This window comes from Paroedura picta, chromosome 11 (genome assembly GCF_049243985.1).
Source record: "Paroedura picta isolate Pp20150507F chromosome 11, Ppicta_v3.0, whole genome shotgun sequence".
In the NCBI taxonomy this organism is placed as follows: domain Eukaryota; kingdom Metazoa; phylum Chordata; class Lepidosauria; order Squamata; family Gekkonidae; genus Paroedura; species Paroedura picta.
Window position 1 is genome coordinate 60,063,360 of NC_135379.1, and position 19,033 is coordinate 60,082,392.

The 19,033-nt window shown below is 44.7% G+C and overlaps 1 protein-coding gene and 1 long non-coding RNA gene across 2 annotated transcripts in view; both read left to right on the plus strand.

Annotated features, from left to right (window-relative positions):
• The window catches only part of ADCY1 (adenylate cyclase 1), a 168,278-nt gene extending 162,990 nt beyond the window's left edge, over positions 1 to 5,288 (plus strand). The window contains exon 20 of the mRNA XM_077302866.1: positions 1,668 to 5,288. Within this exon, the coding sequence (XP_077158981.1) occupies positions 1,668 to 2,006 (339 nt within the window). The 3' untranslated portion in view covers positions 2,007 to 5,288. The remainder of the gene's footprint in view (positions 1 to 1,667) is intronic.
• A 56-nt stretch (positions 5,289 to 5,344) lies between these two features.
• Positions 5,345 to 12,195, plus strand: LOC143820474 (uncharacterized). The gene is made up of 2 exons (XR_013225364.1): positions 5,345 to 8,240; positions 11,022 to 12,195. It is a non-coding gene; the product is annotated as an uncharacterized LOC143820474 (long non-coding RNA).
• The last annotated feature ends 6,838 nt before the right edge of the window (positions 12,196 to 19,033 follow it).

The window sequence follows — 19,033 nt, forward strand, 5'->3', positions numbered from 1 at the left end:
ACTGAGTTCCATTTCCTGTCACATGAATCTGTATCCTTTATTAGACTCAGCATGGGTTTTGCAAGGACAAATCATGTTAGACCAACCTTATCTCTTTTTTCGAGAATGTGTCTACCTTGCAGGATCAGGGGAATGCTGTAGATATAGTTTATCTGGATTTCAGTAAAGCGTTTGATAAGGTTCCACATGATATTCTTGTTGACGAGTTGGTAAAATGCGATATGGATCCTAATTCTGTCAGGTAGATCGATAACTGGTTGACAAATCGTACCCAAAGGGAACTTGTTAATGGTTCAGCATCTTCTTGGAGAAGAGTGACAAATGGAGTGCTCCAGGGCCTGGGGCCTGTATTGTTCAACATATTATAAATGATTTGGATGAGGGATTAGAGGGGATACTTATTAAATTTGCAGACGATACTAAACTGGGAGGGGTAGCGAAAACAACCGAAGACAGAATCAGAATACAGAATGATCCTGATAGCTCGAGAAGTGAACTAAACTGAATAAAATGAAGTTCAATAGGGACAAATGTAAAGTTCTGCATTTAGTTAGAAAAAACCAGTATAGGATGGGGGAAACTTGTCTTGGTAGTAGCATGTACAAAAAGGATCCCGGAGTCTTAGCAGACCATACATTGAACATGAGTCAGCAGTGTGACTTGGTGGCTAAAAAGGCAAATGGGATTTTGGGCTGTATCAAACTGAATATCATGTCCAGATCACGGGAGGTGATGGTACTGCTTTACTCTGCTCTGGTTCAGCCTCACTTGGAGTACTGTGTTCAGTTTTGGGCACCCCAGTTGAAGAGGGATGTAGACAAATGAGTGTGTCCAGAGGAGGGTAACAAAGATGGTGAGGGGTTTGGAGACCAAGACGTATGAAGAAAGGTTGGGGGAGCTTGGTCTGTTTAGCCTGGAGAGGAGATGACTGAGAGGGGATTTGATAACCATCTTCAAGTATTTAAAGGGTGCCATATGGAGGATGGAGTAGAGTTGTTCTCTCTTGCCCCGGAGGGACGGACCAGAACCATTGGGATGAAATTAATTCAAAAGAAATTCCGTCTAAACATGAGGAAGAAGTTCCTGACAGTTAGAGCGGTTTCTCAGTGGAACAGGCTTCCTCAGGAGGTGATGGGTTCTCCATCTTTGGAGATTTTTAAACAGAAGCTAGATAGCCATCTGACAGAGAGGCTGATTCTGTGAAGGCAAAGGGGTGGTAGGTGACAGTGGATGAGCGCTAGGGTTGTGAGTGTCCTGCATAGTGCAGGGGGTTGGACTAGATGACCCAGGAGGTCCCTTCCAACTCTATTATTCTATGATTCTATGATTCTAACCTTGGCCTGGATGACATAAGCAAGCTCAGCATTGGCTACAAAGGAGAGCTTCCAATCTTTCCACAGCCTCTCAGGACTCCAAATCCTGCCCTCGAGGGTCTTTGGGCTCCTGGAAACAGTTTGGAAGATGAGTAACACATTGACCTGCTTTGAGAGAGGGAAGTTGCCACAAAATGGCCTCCCTTATCCCAGGGAAACGCCTTCCTTCTGTGGAAGGTGGGGCTAGGACCGCAACTGGTGCTGGCAGGTGGCCTGAAGAGATAAACTGTCCACAGCACTCCAGCTGTCTGATCAATCAAACCGTCATTGCACTTTCCTTTTCTTCTCTCACAGGTCACAGAAGAAGTCCAGCGAATATTGAAGAGGTGCAATTATGAGTTCGTGTGCCGGGGCAAAGTCAGCGTCAAGGGCAAAGGCGAAATGTTGACTTACTTTCTCGAAGGGAAGTCCGACGGGAGTAACTCGCAGACACGGTCATTAAACTTAGAACGTAAAATGTACCCCTACGGACGTGCAAACATTCAGACTAAGCTGGGCACCAGCTGCCCCTCCATGTCCTCCTCCCCCAGCCTTCCCGCCAACGCTGGGGCCACAACGCTCCAACTGCCGTCTGCCCACACCAATCTGACGCTCCACTACCTTCCTTCTGTGCCAGCCGTCAAGGAGGTGTGAGAGCGATGGACACTTTGGTTGTGCCGTTTGCGTGGAATATGGAGAGCGGAGGCCCCCAGGGCTCTCCGTCAAGAAGCTGACAGCAACAGGATTTTGGTACCAACCAAGGAGGTCTGCAACCCAACCAAAGAGAACTTGGGAGCCACATGTACGAAATCTTGGAAATAAGGGCTAGCAATTCTGTTAGAGAAGTCGACTACTGAGTATCTGAAGATAAGGAATATTTTCTTGGCAATTTTAAAGGGTCATGGGGATGTGAGGAAGTCAAGCAAGTGAGGTTGAATATGTGCATATATATATTTGTGTGTGTGTGTGTGTGTGTGTTGGGAACAGTTGACACTCACCGGTGAATTTTAACAATCATTGCAACGGTGTTTGTCAGTATAGCTTTGATAGCATTTCTTTTTCAAGGAACGTTGGCAATCTCCGATTTCTGACATTCACAGTGCCAATCTATCTGTATGTGTGTTTGGAGATGTATATATATATATATATATATCTCCACACACACATATATAAACATTTCCTTATATAGAAATGACAGAGATTTATATGTCTAGAGTATTTATTGAATTACATGCTGCAGTGGCAAAGAGAATGCTCCTGTTATCATATCCAGCAAGGGTTTATCTAAAATTGCTGTAACTTCTGATTGGGTGGGAAATAGAGGCCAAATGGCACATAACTAAGGCTGTAGAAAGAACTGTCAGCATCCTTTCCCACAATACTTAAAAAAAACACACACACACATACACAAAATAGTCAGCACCCGTTTTAATGTAGAATGTAGCTTTTTAATTTTTTAAAAAATGCTGTGTGTTCACATTTTGTACAGCTTTCCAACAGCACATGGTTGGGCTGCGGGTAATTCGATAGATTAATTGAAATCTATCAAACATGAAGTCTCAACCTCACAGGCCTCTAACATAATTCGAGTCATATCCCAAATTGCTACTCAAATACCAAAATGTTGCACATGGGGACCAATGGCAGGAGTTTTCCCAGCATCTCCTTGTCCCCTGCCTGAGACGGAGGACGAACAATGATACCTGGCCTTAGAGGAGGCTGGGGACAGATGTACAACTCCAGTTGTTAGATATGCCCTGCACTGACATGAGATGTAATCATAGAGAAGCAGTTTCCATGCAGCTAGAGAGGCACATGTGTACATGTGCTTCCTGCTAGTAATTTGGGGTAAATCCACTTTGCCTGTTGATAAATGCCAGGAAAAGGGGCAAGTGTGCAGACGCCAAAAGGGTGCCCGTAAGGTGTTCAGAGTTATGCCTTTTTCAGCGGGTCAAACGGCTGACCGCTTAAACGGGCTTTTACTATTAGAAACATTTGCCAACTCGTCATTGTCCGATGCCAGTCTTTCACGGAACTTGATTTGTGTGTTGGAGTTGTGCTCAGCTTCCATTGGCTAGCTTCTCAATAGAGCCACATTCCCTTTTCTCATTCCTTTTCAAAGTTCTGACTGTCTCACATTTTTGACAGGATGAATCAACAAGGCCGTTGACACCTCTGTCTGTACAACAGCCATTACAACATCTCAAATGGGAGAAATGCTTCTTTAAAAACCTTGCAAATTTAGTCTTTTGGGGGAAATTGTCAACTATTTCCTTAAAAAAAAACCTGCAGGGGCTTAGACCAGACTTTCTCAACCTTTTTACCACTGAGAAACCCCTGGTTAGATTCTTCAGACTTCCAAGAGACCCCAGGAGGGGCACGATCATGCAGAATATGATTGGGAAGCAGAGCTGTGACATAACCACCTGAGGCCCCTCCCCTTCCCAACCTCTCCAGGCCCATCATTGGCCATTTTGGGAGGGGTGGATGGGTGGCTTGACACGATCATATATGGTCATATCAGCCAATAAATGTTTAACAATTTAAAAAATATATATTTTTAAAAATTAATTAACTCCCACCCGTTCGGGAAACTTTTCCTGGGCTATCAAGAAACTTCAGGGTTGAACAAAACCTTGGTTGAGAAAGCCTGCCTTAGACTGTTTTATATGTGAAAAGTGGTGTATTGTATATACACTAAAATGATATATAAATGAGCTCTGCTTCCTTTCTTTCAGCTCAGTCCTAAACAAGTATTTTGTACGGATATTTTCCCCAAGTCTAGGCGTAAGATGAACTTGCTATAGCCCCACTGAGGACCCAGCCCTCGCCTGCAAATATGGACAGGATTTCCATTTCTCTTAAGAAAGATCGCCAGCTTAGTTTAATACGGGATCTGGTCAAATGCTAATTACGGAGGAGCCATGTCAATTTGGCAGGATGCTATTAGAGGGGTCTGTCAATAGCAAGCACAATATTTCACATGAGTTTGCACAATTTTATCTTAATAAGGTAATAGTAATAATTAAAAGTCTTTCACTCTCCATTGGAGCAGACCGGATATCAGAGGACTTTGGGGGAACAAATTACATAATGTTCCTTCGGTAACTTTTTGTTTGAAAATTGCATTACATTGTTATTTTGGAAATCACACAAATAGCGCTTCAATTGAGTTAGTAGTCAGCTAGTTTGGTTAGTAGTCAGCTAGTAGTCGGCATATTAATCTTTGCACAAAAATTCTTTAAAATACTGGACATTCCAAGGGTTCACTTTTGTGATCCACTGAGCATCAAAATCTGCTGTGCATCATATTGATACGAATCTTTATTCTGCTTGGATGGTGGCAATGTGTTATTACAGCAGAATTGGGTCCAGTTCTGCCTTTGCTGTAATGATGACGAGGCAAAGAAGATGTCCGGGAACAATATTCTGCAAAATCAGTGTATCCTCTGTGCCATTCAGTGCTCTTGAGAACAGTTTGCACATTCTTCCAGCCATACAGTAGAAGAGCAGCCATTCAGCTCTCTGCCATTTTGAATACAAACAAAATAACCATGGCATACTAGCCACCCACCCATCTAAGTCCTCATTTTGTATGCTCTTTCCACTTCACCCTAAACAAGGGAATAATTCCACCAATAACACCTAGATCTAGAACTTTTATTTTCATGTGTTTATGCCACCCTTCTCTGAGGGCTCAGGGAGGCTCACAACACATTAAAAACAAAACAATAAACTTTCCAGACATTTAAAACTATCAGATGTACATTAAAAAAAAACATTCAGAAATTCGTCACCATCGCTTAAATTTTCTCTGGATGGCATACAGATGTTTGTCAATTTGTGTAGGGAGGCCAGCTTGTCAATGGTGTTTGGATTTGTAGGCTTCAGCCATAGTCTAGGGCAGGGGTAGTCAAACTGCGGCCCTCCAGATGTCCGTGGACTACAATTCCCAGGAGCCCCTGCCAGCATTCGCTGGCAGGGGCTCCTGGGAATTGTAGTCCACGGACATCTGGAGGGCCGCAGTTTGACTACCCCTGGTCTAGGGGAATAACTCTCTCTGCCAGACCCTTGGGAACTGTTCCAGGTCCCACGGAGCCTTGATCTCACTTGGGAGAGCGTCCCACCAGGCCGAGACTAGGGCTATAAAAACCCTGGATCTGGTTGATGCCACTTTGATTGATGGCCCAGCCTGATTTCATCAGATATTGGAAGCTTAACGGGGTCAGCCTTGGTTAGTATTTGGATGAGAAACCACCAAGGAAGTCCAGGGTTGTGACACAGAGGCAGGCAGTGGCAAGCCACCTCATGTTAGACTCTTGCTTTGAAAACCCTATGGCAAGGGTGGTCATCTTCAGATGCCCATGCATACAATTCCCATAAGCTCATGCCAGTATGCTGGCAGGGGCTCGTGGGATTTGTAGTCCATGGACACCTAGATAGCCACAGTTTTGCCATCCCTACCCTATGGGGTCTCCATACATCAGTTGCAACTCGATATACCTTTCCACCACTAAATGAAACTCCCTTGGAACATATTACTTTAGGTCTATCAATCTTTTATTAGTAGTTAGAGGCTGCTATAAGCAACTCGCATGTGTGTGCATGCATTCTGAGATCCATGGGCTCAGGCAGAAACATCCTGTGTAACCAAATTTAGTCTGCCTTAAAAAAAAATCAACAATTGTATGCTGTTTTCCAGAATCACCAGTTATGAAGTGCAGGGAAATGTAAAGGACAGACAACCCGGCCTCATCCCTGCATAATGCCCGCATTTGAGAAACTTCTTAACTGGATGAGTGTGCAAACTGGCCCTAAAGAACTGAGCAAGGATCTAGCCCAGCTTTTCTGTCAGTCATTTAATTGCTTGCTTCTAGGCCAGGGGTGGCCACACTGTGACTCTCCAGATGCCCATAGACTACAATTTCTGTGAGGCACCACAGTGTGACCACCCCGTTTTAGGCTATTGTAGGGGCCAGTTGAGCTGAGGCTCCATGCAGACCCTACATGAGGTGAGGGAATGAAATCGCTTAGGTCTGCTCTCCCTTCCTCCACCGGGCATGCCTGTTCTGCCTCCAGTTCATCGGGTTCAGTGTCGTGTTTAGATTTGGGAGCCACCCCCAAGTTGAACCCAAGCACAAAAACAGGGACTCGGATTCGGCTCAGCCTTTCGTCTGTTGCTTTGGACTTGCAGGGCAGGCATCTTAATGGAACACGTTCTAGTCCATGAGAACTTGCCTGACTGATGGAAGCTCGTATGGAAATCCATGTTGTTGGTCTTCAAGGTGCCCCATTGGTCATTTGGTCTATGGTGAGACACCTGTTAGTCTTTAAGGTGCCACCTGTTTGTTTTTGCTGCCACAGACTAACCCTGGAAGTATCTATTATTTTTTTTCATGGCTTACACTCACTGGCCTGTGCATAATTCAGGGCTCCCCAACAGGGCTTCCCAATATATAATGCCCATGGGCTCCATCATGTCCACTGACCCCACTCCTGGTGTTCTAGGGAGGAGGTGGGGTCAGTGAGGGTTTTGTACTGAAGCGCTCTTGATTGGCCATTAGAGACCTGCGTGATTATGCCAAGCAATGCTGTTTTGGCAGTGGCCTAGGGCTGGGCGCTTCGCCACAGCGCTGGCTGCTTTGGGCTGGAATGGCCACTTCAGCTGCCGAAACACCCAACCCTAGTGGCTATTGCCACAGTGCAAGAATCCTCAATCACGTAACTGAAGGCAAGTGGTCTGTAAGCAAGCAAAGATTGCAAAAATATGTGTTTGTTTTTAAAGCTGTTAAGCTAAGTTTCTGCCCGAAATGTCAAAGACTTGCTACTAAAGTAGAAGAAGAAGAAGAAGAGTTGGTTCTTATATGCCACTTTTCCCTACCTGAAGGAGGCTCAAAGCGGCTTACAGTCACCTTCCCATTCCTCTCCCCACAACAAACACCCTGTGGGGTGGGTGAGGCTGAGAGAGCCCTGATATCACTGCTCAGTCAGAACAGTTTTATCAGTGCCGTGGTGAGCCCAAGGTCACCCAGCTGATTGCATGTGGGGGAGTGCAGAATCGAACCTGGCATGCCAGATTAGAAGTCCGCACTCCTAACCACTACACCAAACTGGCTCTCACCACTTTACCATTCATTGTCAGATTCCCCAAAGTGCCCATATACTCAAAAAAACGTTGGGCATCCCTGATCTATAGACCAGAGCCCCATCATTGTTTCCTGGATGAATGTTCAAGATTTAAGGCCACTGATTTCTCCCATGCTAATTAGCTAATCTTTTGCCCCATTTACATCTACCGTATGAACACCTGGAGGTGGGGCAATTATGCCCATGGATCAAGGAACAAGCAATTCCACATTCCCACTGTGCATAGCCTCAACCGAACTGGCCTTAAGATATTCAATACAACATTAATAATCCAAATCCTTTTACATTTCTGGTCCTAAACGAAGGACTAATTTAGCCATAACGTCGTTTCAAGTGAGAGTTTTATATCGCAGTGACAAGCAACTTTTTTTTTTAATTTATGGGCGGGGAGAGGGATGTATTATAATGCCTTATTTATTTTTAATCTTGTACAGTGTTCAAACATTGGCCTTTCATGTATTATTATTATTGTTGTTATTGTTATTGTTATTATTCACTTTGAGGGATGTATTGTATGAAATTTTGTAAATACTTTTAGCTACGACGGGTTTCTTGCATGTACACTTGTAAAAATAACTGCAAAAAGGTACACTTTTAACGGATGCTAATGATTCTTTTGTAAACAGAGGTTTTACATGTGCATGAGGATTATAACCCCCTTTGGAAATGGATGTCCTTTCGCTTCTCTTCTGCATGCCACTCATGCCTGACTACAGTAAAACAAACAAACAAACAAAAGAAGTAAGTTTCTTTCTCTACGTTTTTGGCATATCACTTTTGACACTGAACCGTCTAAGGCACTCCTCGTTTGCATGTCTGTGCTGCAAAAGCCAAGCCTGAAATTACAAAAACGATGCCACATGGAACTTTTAATCTCTCTGTCCTGTTCTGCCAACCTCAATATTGCTAGGTCTGCATTCTATGGTATACGGAACATGCTATCGACATCTATGCTACCTTGATAACAGTACCTTTGGTCATGAGAAGCAATAAATCCCACATACTGTAATATAGAGACAAAGACAAAGTGGAAACGAAAGAGGGGGGTTAATACCGAGTCTACCGATTGGCTAGGTACTGTTTGACTTGTTACGGTCCATTTTGCAGTGCAGGTAAATGTTTGGTTCAGAGGCACGGGTGGGAAGACCTTGGGTGGGAAGTGGGTGGGAAGACTTTGTATGTACTGAAATGGCACAGCACAAAAAACGGTCCTTGAACACAATGAAGCTGCCTTATAGTTGACTCTTCATCCGTCTTGACTGGAAGCAGCTTCCGTAGGAGGACTCAGGCCCAAGGCCTGCCACTGTCTCGTTGCCTGAGGATGTCAATACAGCATCCAAAGCTGCCTTAGACTAAGCAAGGCCATTGGCCAATTTGGCCCGGTGCAGCCTCTTCAGACTGGCCAGAATCTCAGGCAGAGAGCTCCTCTGCCCTGCTGCTTGAGATTAACTGGAGGTACCGGGAGGATGGGATAGGGATCCCGATATATACAAACAATGTAGGCCCTCCCCACCCCTGGGGGAAAAATGGAATCATTTATTGTCAGAAGCATTTACGTATACTGTACGAGAGAGACCTCACCATAGGAATACCAAGGTGTGTGGTTCCACAGACTGTAAGCAGGCAGAACTCGATGGACAGGAACGGGTAGGGTGGATAGGGTAGATTCGGTCCGATAAAGTTACCCAGATTGTATTTTTATGTGGTGACGACGGCGATGAGTTATGGTATCTGAGAAATACACTATACTAAGAGATTATTTGCAGAATTTATTACATTGCTAGATATAGTTTTTATTCAATGGCCTTATTTCTTTGATCCAGAAGGTTCCAAACAAGAGCGGGGGGGGGGGACACCTGTAGTACTTAAACAAAAAAAAGCTGAATTCAGTTGTGTTTTTAAAATGAATACCATCTCCTTCCCCCTCCCCTTCTCCACTCCTCGAAATATTCTAAATAAATGACAAAATTGCAATCGTAACTGTTCTTAGGAGAAAATAAGAGCCCCATGGAAGATGGTGGAATTGTTGCTTTCAGTTGAGCTAATGGCAAACCTCTCACGGGTGACTATTTTGCATTAGGCCTTGGTTTGCATTCTGCGTCCGTCTCAAGGAGGCAGAATGTGACTCCCTGATCTATTGATGCTGAGGAAGTTAAACCTGCTGGAAATAAACCTTTCTGCCAGAAAGGGTTTTTGCCTCCCCCGAGACCATGTCTGTCAAGAGCTTTAAACCCACCGAAGGATCATATAGATACTGATAATGTCATTGATGTTATGTAGCCCCCCAATTTCCACGTTTTGTTACATACATAAATGTGTCATTTAAAAATGAAATGCAAAAAGAATATATATATTTCAAACAGCTTAATCTCTCTAGAATGGAAGATGTTCAGATATCTGTAACATAATGAGACCACTAACCACAAAGCCGAAATCAGGTGGAAAATTTGCATGCTCCTCAGCAGGCATAAATTTGGGACAGTTTGCAAAATGTTATTGTGTATTGCAATGAGGGTCTGCAATTGTATTGCAATGAGCGAAAGCTGCCCCATTGCTCTGAGCATGCTAATCTCTAGAATAACCCCACCTTCTCAAAATGAGGACATGTATAAACGTGCATGGATCATCATAACTCCCCATACAACAAAAGCATCAGTAAACCTTTTAATCAGTAAACTTGTCTAAATAACATCCCTGTTGAAATTTTACCCCTCCCAGCAGGTAGAAAAAGAGATATCCCATTCTAGGTTTGAACTGTGGAAGAGTTTGGGTTGACACTAGAGGAAGAGAAGATCAGTCAGCAAAACATCTTCTATGTAAACGTAGCTTTATGAGAAGCCAATTGAAGAGCTCAGCAAAGAGAAACACCCTTCTTTAAAAAATGAAAAAGAAAACCCAGAGCAGCTTTCCCCAGTTCTAGAAGCATTTAATTTGTACAGGTGTGCAATTGTGGTCACCTTGCAATGCAACATGCATTCTGATTATTAAGTGCATACCAACGGGGAGCTAATTGCAAGCAGGGAAGGTACCTACAAAGAACTCAGAATAAAGAGGGAGGCTGAGATCACCAGGCAATTCTTATGCAAACAGATAGAACAGAAATCATTTCTCAAGAGAGCTTTGAAATTTTTGTGTTCTCTTGCAGAATTAGGAGGGGGGGGCTTCTTTCTAAAGATCTATGCACTTGCAATGGATAAAGTCTTTGAAAAGATTGCAGATATGTTCAGGACATCCTACAGAAAAGCATCTTTTTTATGCTATGGGCTGCTTCAGTGAGCCTTTCTACACAAAGCATTAGTGGGTGAGATGTTGATTCATAGCATTGCCCAGTAATCCACCTTCTTCCTAAGGGATCCTGAGTGACATGATTATCCCTCTGCATGATCCCAACTTCTGGACGTCCATTAATGTTGGAAACAGGGAGACTATTAGGGAGGGAATGAGGAGCTGATGAAGTCCCACGCATGCTGTCCTACAGGGCTGACCCACCAGGAGAAGTAACTCTGCCCTTTTCTCCTCCAGGTGGCCTCCCTGTTTCAAACATTACTGGAACTGTGTGGAAACTGAAGAGACGGAAGCAGTAACCGCCATGTTAAGCTTAAGAGCTACTCCATACAGTTGGCCAAAAATAAGACTTCTGTGGATGTAGAGAGCGGTTATATGTTTGACCTCTAGCTATGGTCCATCTCCTTGGCGTACAAGGTTTGTACAAGGCCGAAAGCTTTCAGACGGAAGAGAATTCAAACATGCAATCTCTCTCGCTCCCATGAAGTGTTACAGGGTCTGGGGGAAAGTGTTTCAAATAGGTTCTGCTGACGGTATAGAACAGCCCTTGGACACGGACTGAGAGGTAGGAGGGACAAGAAGGCATGGGCACCATCTCCTATCACATGTTATTTTGTGTGTGGCCCAGAACACTTTTTAACTATTTGCTTGCCCCACCGATATTAATAAATCACTCAGCTCCTATGCCCTAATTCCCTCTGATTGGAAAAGGTGAGAATAGTCATTGATCCAAATGCGTTGTGAATCTGGTCCAATATGTTACAAATATCTTAATGGATAGAACATGTATTTCCATGTTAGAATCAGGCAAGTACAACATGCAGCTGCATGTATCTTCCCTCTACCCTACTTTTTAACAAATCCCAAATATCCTTGGGAGGCCATGAGCTGAAGTGAAGGATAAGTGGGTGGGGGGGGAGCCATGCATAATTAGGCCTTCCCCCCCCCCCAGCTTTCTTCTACTCAAAATGGTTTCCTCCTGGTGGCTTTTTAACGCTGGGAAGAGGATGATGTGGAAAAGATACAGGCAGCTGCTGGCTGTGTCCTGTCCGGCCCTTGGAGAAAGGGATGGCCACAAGGAAATCGATCGTCTCCTCTGTAATCCAATAATTAAACAGACTGGGTAACTTGGAACGAAAATTCGCACCAATAATACGGGTCTATTTTTATGTACATAGAATATTGTAGAGTATCTTCCAGTCTTTTTCAGGCTTGTTGAATTGAAAAGAGCAACTGACTATTTGTCCTATTTTTGTGTTTTTTGGGGGGAGGGGGAATCAAAGTGAATGGACTGAAATGTTAAACTTGTGAATGTAAATTTCTTACTGCAACTTTTATACTTGAGTGTTTGCACTATTATCATTTCTGGAATCTGATTAATAAAGGAAACAATCTGCTTGAGTAAACCAAAGGCTGGGAGTTTATTTGAGGAGGGCCAAGCCCGTGTGGCCTGAGAAAGTGGTCTGCATCTCAGCTGGCCAAGAAAGAGATGCTGATGGTGGGACCTGCATGAGCCAAAACCAGGTGGAACAGGTGCTCCAGGAAGGAGTAAGAAAGTTGGCGTGATACAACTCACACTCCAGTTTTCTATCTTTGCTGAGTTTTATATTTTTTTCAGTGGAGCAATGGGAAGAAAGGCAGCATGGTATAGCTTTTTGTGCCAGCATGGTGTCGTGGTTAGGAGTGCCGACTTCTAATCTGGCAAGCCGGGTTAGATTCCCGACACCTCCCCCACATGTAGCGAGTTGGGTGCCCTTGGGCTCACCACAGCGCTGATAAACCTGTTCTGAATGAGCAGGAATATCAGGGCTCTCTTAGCCCCACATACCGCACAGGGTGTCTGTTGTGGGGAGAGGAAAGGGAAGGCTATTGGAAACTGCTTTGAGATTCCTTCTTAGCCGTGGCCCCTGGCTGGTGGAATGAGCTCCCAGAAGAGCTGAGGACCTTGACAGAACTGACCTGGTTCCTCAGGGCCTGTGAGCTTCTCCACAAGGCATTGGGTTGAGGCTATGCTGAGGAAGATCTTAGCCCATCCTAGGGCACTCCAATATCATCATCGTTCCTGGTTGCACAGCAGATGGTTGCAAACTTTGAGAGGGGCAGCAGGGGAGGGGGGGTTGTGGGAGGGGGGTTATGTCCTGGGATTTTTGTTTGATTGGGATGTATTTTAATGAATGTTATATGCTGCTGCAAGCTAGCTGGCTAGGAGCAGCGGCCTAGAAATTAAACTAATAAATAAAATACAGTATTTGCTGGCGTATAAGACTACTTTTCCCCCCTGAAAAACATGCCTCCAAGTGGGGGGGTCGTCCTATACGCCGGGTGCACTTCAGTTGGGATAGACATAGCTGCCCATAGTGGCCCATAGTACTGTAATGTAATGTAACAAACTCTATATTTTGAGTGGAAATGTTGGGGGGTCGTCTTATACGCCCAGTCGTCTTATACGCCGGCAAATACGATAATAAATAAACCTGTTCTGAATGAGCAGGAATATCAGGGCTCTCTTAGCCCCACATACCGCACAGGGTGTCTGTTGTGGGATATCATCTCTCAGAAGCTAAGCAAGATTATCCTTGGATGGGAGACTACCAAGGCAGACTCTGCAGAGGAAGGCAGGGGTGAGCCATCTCTGCTTCTCACTTGCCTTGAAAGCCCCTCGCTGGGGTCACCACATGTTGATTGCAAAGTGGCAGCACAATGGAACCTAGACATCCCAGGAATGCCAAGACCCTGTCTGAGAAATGCTACTCTATGCTATTCTGGCGAAGATCTTATTCATTCCATTCTTTGCCTGTTGCAGAGAGAGAGAGAGAGAGAGAGAGAGAGAGAGAGAGAGAGAGAGAGAGAGAGAAAACAAGGTGCAAGGGAGAGAGTTGTTTACTTGACCTTGATCAGGAGACCTTCAGCAGGAACATCTCTAGCTCCCACTATAGACAAAGGCCTGAAGTGAAATGTGTTGGGATCTAAAGCCAGCACGGTGCCTCAGATCCTATGAGCAGTGAACTCTAATGTGGAAAACCAGGTTTGATTCCCTGCTTCCTCACATACAGTCAGCTGGCCAACCTTGGACTACTCAGAGTTCTCTTAAAGGTGTTCTTCTCACACAGCAGTTCTCTTAGGGTATAATTTAAATGCAGCTTATTCCCACCTCATGCCTCACTACCTTCATGACCTGTGCCAATGGTACACGATCACCCCCTTTTTGTCCTGCTTCCATAATGAGGTACTTCTGGCAGGGGCCTGGGTTGGTTCATATCCCCAGGTGCTAATTCCAAATGGAGAGGCTTAGCTCACTTGGGGAGGTGGAACAATGCTGCTGAAACTAAGTCTGTGGAATGCATTCGTGTAATTATGAAAGCGTGTGAAGTGGGCTACATCACAGAGAACATTCTGTACCTTGGGATGCCTGTCTATGGGGCTGAACCCAAAGCAAATTATTCCAGTTCCATCCAGATAATGGCAGCCATAGCCGAAGTACGGAGGTCAAGGTTCCTGCCCGCCTGTGGTGGGAACATGATGTCCGTATGCAGAATGGAATGGGAACAATTAGCACAGGTCCCCTGATCTGGTTTGGGACTGCTGTTAGAGGAGGAGGTGAGTGAGCTACCCAACTCCACTGGAGCATCGCATCAAGGTTCGTCTTGAAAGTCTTGTTCTCGTGCAGGGCAATGTCCAAATGGATGAACCAACTTCGGTGGTCATCCAGCAAACCCAAATTGTGGAAATGAGTTTTGCAAGCTATGATTAGGGATGATCTACCCCTCCCCCAAGCATCACTATGGCCATTGGTCCATCTATGGGAGCTGTCACATCAGTCAGTGTGAGTGCTAAACAGTCTGGAGTGGCTTAAATGGTGGGGTGAGAATCTGTGTCTAGCATAAATCACACCTTGATGTGATGTCCAAACAAACGTGGGAGAATTTTTTTTTATGACATCCTGTGGTCTATTACATCACTTCTGGGGGAGGGGGGGAGCAGAAGGGAAACAAGGTAGCTCTATGGTAAACCATAGAGTTTCTGTCAATCCCTATATCTACCCTACATCGCTTCTGGGCTTTCCCCAGGACATCATCATCACCACACACCCATATACACACAGGGTCATCTATTCACCTGCTGGTGGATAGGCACGACTTGGCAATTCCACTGGCCCTCTGCTTCCCATGTAAGGATTTGGTGGTTTTCTAGAAATACCACAGTCCCCTAATGAGGCATGACCTTCTGCCAGGAGCATGGTATGTGTTTAGGATGTGAACTGTCCTGGCCAGCTGGTTCAGGGTGGTTCACAACAATTAAAATACAATTTAAAACCAGAATGAACGAACCCCACCTACCCACTCACCCTACCCTACCATACAATGGCTGGAAATGCTACCTGGGGTGATTTGGGGGGGACGGGGACCCAGCAATGTTCCACCACCAGGTCTCAACCAAATGCCTGGTGGAAGAGCTCTGTCTTGCAGGCCTTGCAGAACTGTGAGAGCTCCATTAGGGCCCTCAGATAAGGTGACCAGATTGTCCCACTTTGGGAGGGATGTCTGGTGGTACCTGGCAAATTTTACCTATGTTGAAATTAAATATATATATATTACAATACTATTTTTGTGTTCTATGCGTTTTATGAAATTTTTTGTTGCTCCATATAGACCAAAATTTTAATCAAGAAGCCCTCCGGTCAATGGTGTCCCGCATTACCAATGTTAAAATCTGGTCACCTTACCCTCAGGTCTTCTGGGAGCTCATTCCATCAGCTTGGGGCCAGGACTGAAAAGGCCAGGCGTACTTCCCCAGGACCAGGAACCACTAGCCTGTTTAAATTTGTAGAGTGTAATGCCCTCCTATGGGCATAAGGAAATAGGCAGTCCCCCAGATATCCTAGACCCAGATCGTGAATGTCTGTGTGTCCTTTCCTGCCTGGGCCCCATAGCAAATTGGCATTTAGAACATGTGTATCACCTGGCCTTTCCTTGGGGAAAGTGAGCTCCAGAGATGGTCCTCACAAGGACACCTGAGCCAACAAATAAGAGAAGGGATTAGGCAGCATTTGGGCAATTTTTTTGAGAAAAAAATGATGGATGCAGAATACAGATCTATTAACTTAATAATAATATTATAATTATCTTTATTCTTGTATCCTGCCTTTCCTGATTGCTCAGAGTAGGTTACAGATTGTTAAAACAATCAGTTTCTTCTAAACTAATTTAAATATTAATATTTAAACATCTATATTTACATTCAAGCACATTTCAATAAAACACGGGGGAATTCCAGCTCTTTCTTAGGCGGGCCCAGTCTTCTATTTTCACAATATATGTCTTCTTGACTTTCTGTCTGATGTGCTATCTGGCCTAAACCATAGACCTGTTGGAAGAACTCTGTGTTGCCGGCCCTGCAGAACTGGTTAAGGTCCCATAAAGCCGTGGGCTCCTCCAATAGAACATTCCACCAGGTCCTCAATGTTTGGGTGGGGGAGAGCATTGTGGAAGAGGCAGTCCAGAAAATAGGCCAGTCCTAGACCATTTATGGCTTTAAAGTTTAATACTAAAATCTTGAACCTGATCCAGTCTCCAATCTGGAACCAACGTAGTTGGAAGAGTACCTTGTTTCAACCCATATTGGGTACATCATATGAAAGAAATCCGTAGGCTGCGCTCCACATTGCAAATCTCGCACCCCATTCTGTCATGTCTCCTATCCATTCATTCATTCATTCATTCATTCATTCATTCATTCATTCATTCACAATAAATTATGGCAACAGAAATCTAGCCAGTCTCGAGTAGAAGGCTGTGAGAGGGTTGCTGACCATGACCCTTGACCCTTCCTCTCCACTTTGCTGCCCTGGAGGTCAGTGTGCCAAGACCAAACACCGGCACTCGCACCCAGTGCAGCAACAACCCCAGCGGCAATCAGAAAAATCATCGAGCACAGCGAGTTACTGTGGAAGTTTTTCCTTGTTGAACATTAACTCTAATTAGCTTCAGTCCTGCAGAACCCCACGGAGGCACGTGCCTATCAGTCCGGCAAAATGCATAAACACGGGGAAGATAGAACACTCTGTGGCATTCATCTGCAGCAATCGTGGGTGAGGAGCGTCAAAGCCACCTGACTTTTATGCAAAGGAGCTTTCGATGTCATTAAACTAGCAGGGAATGGACTGATATTGCACGGTTGATTGACCTCCCGTGCTGACGGTTTGTTATGGCTTAAAAAGCAGGAACATTTCTCATGTCACGCCGGATGTGGGCATGTGTACAATACATGAACATATGCATTGGTTTTATTGCTAAATATTCCTACGGAACATTGGGCAATAAAAGTCCTGCTCTGCATGAGAAATCCGCACGGGTTGCCAATGGCTCTTGTCCATCAAACCTGCTTTTGTAGTCGTTTGTGACTCTCCAGGAACAACATGGCATTTGCTGCTCAGTCCTCCCTCTGACATTAAAATGGTTATTCCGCAGCCCGCTGAAGACTGCGTGAACGCGAGATGCCATAAAATGCGTCTGTTGTGTCGTTAGGTTCCCTCAAGTTGTTTCCTAAGAACAAGGGTAATTCATAATTATAATTAATTGATAAAAATTACATAGTCTAGATAAACAATAAAAGAAAAGAAAATAAGCAGTAACCAACAGTAGATTCCTCCAGAATGCCCAGCAATCAGTAATTTCCACCAGTTGTAGGTGCCCCTGGTCTAGAACTGATTCTTGCCTAGCCGACTGTCCTTTTGTATCACAGTAGCCAAGAATTCGGCCACCAGTTCCGTTATTTCTGGGGACCTATCAGCTAACAAATGTCTGGTTATTCTGTCCGTAGAGCCAGAAAGGTCCATCGTGATAGGGACAACCAGTCGTTGTCTAAGCATAGAATGGGATGGGCATTAGAGTAGAATATGTGGCACTGAGTCAGGCTCTAATTGGCAAAATTTACAGTCTGTTCCCAATTGGTACATTGCTGTATCTGCCTGCTAGGACAGCTGATAGGAAGATATTTAATCTAGCAGCATAAAAGCACGGCGATGGAGTGGGTTAATAAGACTTTGCATATAAGTAGCTCCCTGACCTGTATTGGAAGCAAGGCCGAAGAAGCTGGGGGAACAAGTCCGATTGATTCCCGCTTCGATGGTCTGTCTCTCAATATCACGGATTCTTTGTCTAATAATACTGTATATTTGAAACTCCTCATAATTAGCCAGAGGCTCCAAGTTGATACCCAGAGTGTGAATTTTATGTTGGATCTGCCAGTATACTTACCTGGCAGGGGAGACACCATGATCAAGTTGTTTCCTACTCATGGTGACTTTCTGAACAAAGGCCTGCTGCCTAACTCTGCAGTCATTTCTTTAATTTTTTGTATGACCAGTCCTGTTATGTCTTTGATTCCATCCATCCATCTACCTCTTTGTCCGCTTTCTTCAGTCTTAGCCAGCACCATTGCACTTTCTAATCCATCATTTGTACACATCATGTGACCAAGTGTTTGTTTACCTCGAAAGGGCAGTTGGGTTTCATCTGGTTCTGAATGAATCGGTTAGCTCTTCTTGCAGCCTGTGGTGCTTTCAGTCATCGTCTCCAGGTCCATAATTCAAATACATCTTCTTTCCCTCAACTGTCTGGCCCGTGGCAGGTTTTTCCATATTCCAGAATCGGAAAGACTTTGATAGCCTAGCTGTGATGACCCTGACACGCTCATCCTCTTCTGTCCGGCCCTTGTCAACATACTCCAATTCAGGATGACATAGTCAAATTAGGGCTAAATTGCAGGAAGGAACAGCAGACGGTGTTTCAGGTTTTAGTGTACACCACCTATGTTGTGCCCATCTGTATCAGAGTTGTGCCCATCTGTAACTACTTGAATTTTTATGCCGTTAAAGGTCATCTATATCAAAGGGATCTTGTCTGATTTCTCTCATACTTCCTTAAAAGACATGGACAACTTAACAAGTGTGTGTGATAGCCATTAAGTCGCAGCTGATCTATGGCAACCCTAGCTAGAGGCTTTCAGAACAAGCGAGAAGCAGAGGTGGCTTGCCATGGCCTTCCTCTGCAGAGTCTACCATCCAAGTCCCAACCATGCTTAGCTTCTGAGAGACAATGGATTAGGCTATGCCTTCCCCCCTGAACAATGTATGGAAAACGATCAATCTGGGATTCTATCCAGCACATAGATGCGGACCACGATGCAGGTACTTGCCACAGGGGTGTCACTCTGAGTTGGGAAATACCTGGAGATTTGAAGGAGGAGCT